The sequence below is a fragment of the Sapajus apella genome, unplaced genomic scaffold (genome assembly GCF_009761245.1).
Source record: "Sapajus apella isolate SASKATOON/1434 unplaced genomic scaffold, GSC_monkey_1.0 scaffold455, whole genome shotgun sequence".
Taxonomy (NCBI): domain Eukaryota; kingdom Metazoa; phylum Chordata; class Mammalia; order Primates; family Cebidae; genus Sapajus; species Sapajus apella.
Genome location: NW_022437391.1, coordinates 1 through 5,342, shown reverse-complemented (window position 1 = coordinate 5,342; position 5,342 = coordinate 1). Strand labels below are relative to the sequence as shown.

Here is a 5,342-nt window from a genome sequence, read left to right as displayed (position 1 = left end):
GAGCTATAATCATGCCACTGCACTCCAGCCTGTGCAACAAAGTGAGACTCTGTCTCTCAAAATTAAAACAAATGAAAGAATCAGATATGTTTCTCAACTTATAGCACACTATCACAGGCCAAGGGCCAGAGGGTCAGGGAACCTTGAATGTAGCCCATTTTGCTCCCTTGCCTCACTACCAAAAATCCAGTCCTATTGCCAGATACTGAGTATGTCCAGAACTGGATTTATTTGGTTCCCAGGAGGATCTTAGACTCTTGCAACATTTTAAAAAGAGGAAAAAAGGCTCCAAAGTAACACTGTTGGAGCAAGTCAGCCCCAGCCACATGCTCTGAGACTACTCCCCAAAGGGGGCATTCTTGCCCACAGCATTCCTAGATGTGCCCACAACCCGATCCGACCCATACCCAGACAAGCCCCTCGAGTCCAGAGAGCAGCGGGACAGCCACATTTCCACAGGGAGCTCTGCCTCACCACTGGGTTCCCAATTACGTCTGGCATGGGTGTGTTCCGCATGGTGAGAGGCACTGGTATGACACACCAGGAAACATGTCATAACATCATCACCGTAACATGAAAAGAATTGCAGCAATGGCTGGAACCTTTATAAAGTGACCAAGCACACTTTTAGATCCAGTCTCAGCCTGGAGTGAAGCCTGGCAGCTATGAGGATCCATTATCTTCTGTTTGCTTTGCTCTTCCTGTTTTTGGTGCCTGTTCCAGGTAAGGTGGGCTGGGAAATCCAAGGGTCGAACTAACTGGGAGCATATATTCAGAGTCAGTCCCTCTCCATCCTTCAGAGCCCTTTAGACCAGGCAGGTTCATTGTATGGGAACCAGGCAACACCATTTTTTTCTTTCAGACAATAATCATTACAAACCTTACATCAGGTTTCTCAGTCTTTCCTGATCTACTCCTAAGAAACTAAATAGCTCCCAAAAGCTATCTCTTTCCCCTAGAAGATTGCTATGCCTGCTGATGAGACATGAAACTGACACAATATTTGAATACAGCAGGGAAGACTGATTTACTCTGAGAACAGAAACACAGCCTCCTGTTTTACTCAGTGCAGTGGTTGGAGGCAGAGTGTTTGGGCTGCCTCTGAGGACAGCACAGCCCCAGCACCCACACTGTTCCTGTGGCAGTCACAGGGTCACACCACTTCCCCAGTGCCACTGTGGGTCCACAGCTGAGCTGCAGCCGTAGAAACATCGCCTATGGGCTGCTTAGTCCTACCTTTACCTCCTGATTTTATAGAAAAAGGAAAAAGAAACAAAAGAATGCAAGAAAAGCAACAGATGTGTTATTTGAGGAATTCCAGAAGCCTTGTACATATACCAGAGTCTTTCTAAAATCTTTCCATGTGTGCTGTTTTGTCATTGCAGGCCATGGAGGAATCATAAACGCAGTACAGAAATATTATTGCCGAGTCAGAGGCGGCCGGTGTGCTGTGCTCAGCTGCCTTCCAAAGGAGGAACAGATCGGCAAGTGCTCGACGCGTGGCCGAAAATGCTGCCGAAGAAAGAAATAAAAAACCCAGAAACATGATGGGAATGTTGTGAAGTGTGGAAATGCCTCCATAATGTTTATAAAAGTAAATTTTTTAAAAAAAAAATTAGGAGCTTCATTTTTTAAAAAAAAATTCTGGTTATTTTGGTAGTTGTTTCCAAAAATGCAATTTAGAAAGTCTTAAGGACTCGCCTTTCATTCAAAGAGGGTAGAATCTCTGGAGAAATCTACAAGGGAGCCTGACCACATTATCCAAGGGTTGCCAGGTTCTAGTCCTCCTTTCTGAATGTCATGCCCCAGTGAAGCTGGACTCTTCACTCTCCTGAAACACGCCCTTTGCTTTTGTATCACACAAGCCTTAGATCTTTCAGTCCCTCCACCCCAGATGGCATCTCTCCACCCAATCTATTTCTCAGGTGTTCATGCATCCGTCAGAGGTCATCCCAATTCCTTCTAAAACCACTGTCTTCAGAGAAATAGGGAACCTGGCTCTTCCTCAAATACTCACTTTGCTTTCTCTCACCCACACCTCTGCTGTGGTTGACCTCATGTCTGATACATAATTGCTCCTCCAACTTCATCTCTAAATTTAGCCTGTCCTTCAGGGACCGTCTCACATTTTATCTCCATCTTAAAAACACAGCTGATTTCCCAATGCTTACAGTCTTTCCTCTAATTCACCACAGGGTTCTGACTTGAGTCCTTCAATCATTCGAATGATATGGAGGCACTGCAGTTTAACTATCTAGTGCTCTCTTAATGTTGATGTGGAAGGAGTTCAGCAAATGGAGTGTGTGGTCCTTCATACCTGACACCAGACCCCAAGGCGTTATGTATGGAAAAAAGACAATACAAGGAGGCTCTTCGGAAGAAGGGCTCAAGGACTCAAAAAAGATGAGCCTTTTTCTCATTTTCCATCCAGAATTGACTCACTGCTACTGTTAGAATTACTGTCTGACAGTAGACAAGAGGAACCTGTCAGCAGGTGTGAGATAGCTGTGTTCAGATATTGAGTAATAAGCAGCGCAACAGACAATTAAAATGAGATTTCCGAATCCCCCCAGCTCACTACAGCCACAGGGTCCAGACCACAGCCCACAGAGGTCACATGAAAACCCGCAATTCTGAGGCACTGAAGAGACTGAGATAAAAGTTCACGAAGCACAAAACAGTCCCATCTCCAGGGCAAAATAGCACAGAGAGGGTATCCAGAAGGAAACCAGGCCCACAAGTGTTGGCGGTGGGGGCAGGGGCGCATGGTAAATCTCCAGTCTCGGGCTATATTTTCATCTGAGCACACTTGGGGTAAGACTTCACAAGGCCAGAGGCAAACAAAAACACACAAAATGGACTGGATAACAATTTCATGAGCACTAAAGGCTGGAAAAGTTTTCATTCCCACCAGCAAAGCGGAGAGGCTGCAGAGTCCTCGGAAAACTAACACATTAGTAGTGCTGCTATTTGGCTCTAGATTAAACCTCTCTGCAACTACTCTAACAATTTTTTTTCTAAACCATTCTTGAAAGACTTGTCTATAAGAAACTTAAACGTGGGCCAGAATAAAGTCTAGCACTCCTCAAAGGAAAGCAACTAAATCTATCACTCAATAATTTGTGCTTTATAATACACCGAATCTCATCAAAAATTAGCAGGCATGCAGGAAAAGATGGCCATAACAAAGAGAAAAGTCCTTCAGTAAAAACAGATCCAGAGATGACAAGGATACTAGGACTGGCAAAAAGGGATAGAAAAGACCCGTTATAAATGTGTCCAAGGTTGAAGAGAAAAATTCTTCATGATGAGGAGAGATGTAAAGAAACAAATGGAATTTCCAGAGATTAAAAATAAACATCTGAGTAAAAAATACTATGAATTGGATTGTAGTATATATTCCAAAATAAAGATCAGTAAACCTGAGTTTATATTACTACAAATGAATGAAGAAATAAAGCAAAGGGAGGTAAAAGGGGCTGGAAAATGATAAACAGTGACCTGCGTGGAAACATCAAGCAATCTAGCACCTAGCACCTGTGTATGTTTAGAGGCAGAAAGAAGTTTTGGGAGAGAGGATAGAGCTAAGGAAAGAATGGCCTATTGTTTTCCAGATTTGGTGAGACTATAAATGCACAAATTTACCACATGAAGACATCCAAGCTGAACATGAAGAAAACCACATGAAGCATGTCATAATCAAATTAAGTTAAATCAGTAACAAAAATAAATTTTAAAAGCAGCCTGAGGCCGGGTACAATGGCTCACCCCTGTAATTCCAGCATTTGGGGAGGGCAAGGCGGTAGGATCACTTGAGGTCAGGAGTTTGAGACCTGCCTGGCCAACATGGTGAAACCCCGTCCCTACTTAAAAATATACAAAAATTAGCCAGGCAGGGTGGCACACATCTGTAATCCTAGCTACTCAGGAGGCTGAGGCAGGAGAATCTCTTGAACCCAGGAGGCAGAGATGGCAGAGAGCTGAGATCATGCCACTGCACTCCAGCCTGGGCAACACAGTGAAACTCCATCTCAAAACAAAACAAATCTCAACTTATTAGTTACACAAGAACATATTACTTACAGAAGAACCGAAATAGAAAATATCTTCAACTGCCAAAAGAAAAAAAAGTCATCTTAGAATTCCATCTCAGCAAAAATGTATTTCCAAGAAAAGGTAAACACATAATCAAATAATAAGTAAAGGCATTTTCCAGTAACAACGATAAAAGCTAAGAGAATTCCTCACCAGCAAGTCTGTACCATAAAATGCAAAAATATTTTTTTTGACAGAAAGGGAAGATGCCGGGTAGAAATTTGGTTCCATATGATGAAAAGAATGTGCTTCGAACAGTCTGGAAGTTCCTTGAAGAGAGAGAGATTGTCAGTTCAGTAGAAAACAAGACCCAACTGCATGCTGTCTATGAATACCCACTTTATGTATAAACTGTAAGAACAAATTCAGAGTTAAAGATATATAATATAAGAACATTACTATAAAGAAAACAGTTGGCTATATTGGCTCATTGGCATAAATCGGGGTAGATTTTAGAGGAAGGGGTATGATCAGGAAGAACGAGGGATATTTTTGCTCATGATGAAGCAGTTACATCACTAAGAGCTGGTGTTAAATCAGTGTGCACCTAATAACAGAATTTTGAAATTCTTAAAGAAAAATCAATAGACATTAAATAGATTAACAATTACAATTAGACAATTCAACACTTCTCTTCTTGTAATAGATTTTTTAAATCAGATAAAATATTAGTAAAGATTGAGAAGACTTAAAAACAGTATTATCCAGCACAACCTATTTGAGTTTCATAGGACACTCTATGAAATAAAGCAGAATCCATTCAAATATTACCCAATAGAACTCATACTAACCTATGAAATGTCTCAAAAAATCAGCATTGTTTAAAATTATACAAAATATAGTGTCGATCTACAGTGGAATTCACAAAGCTATCAATAACAGAAAAGTATCTGGTAAAATTCCCATATATTGGAACATCAATGAACATATTTCTTAATGGTCAAAGGAGAAATCACAAGATACATTAGAAAATAAGTTGAACTGATAGAAATTGAAACCATAACATACCAAGATCTGTGGAACTGCCGCTAAAGAAACTCTCGGAGACAATTTTATAATTAAATGCTGTTATAATAGAAAGAAGAGAAGCTCACAAATAAACAATTTAAGGTTCCACCGTAAGAAACGGAAAGGGAAAAGGGAGCAAATTAAACCCAAAGTAAATAAAAGGAGTGAATAAAAAGAAACTGGACACAAAGGAAACATTAGAAATAAATAAGTAAAAGTTGACTCCTTGAGAGGATCCA

General features: G+C 40.9%; 1 protein-coding gene across 1 annotated transcript; it reads left to right on the top strand.

Moving 5' to 3' along the window:
• Positions 1-616: 616 nt before the first annotated feature.
• Positions 617-1,615, top strand: LOC116545955 (beta-defensin 103). The gene is made up of 2 exons (XM_032272354.1): positions 617-723; positions 1,386-1,615. The coding sequence occupies exons 1-2, from the start codon at positions 666-668 to the stop codon at positions 1,529-1,531; spliced, it is 204 nt and encodes a 67-aa protein (XP_032128245.1). The 5' UTR covers positions 617-665; the 3' UTR covers positions 1,532-1,615.
• Positions 1,616-5,342: the final 3,727 nt, after the last annotated feature.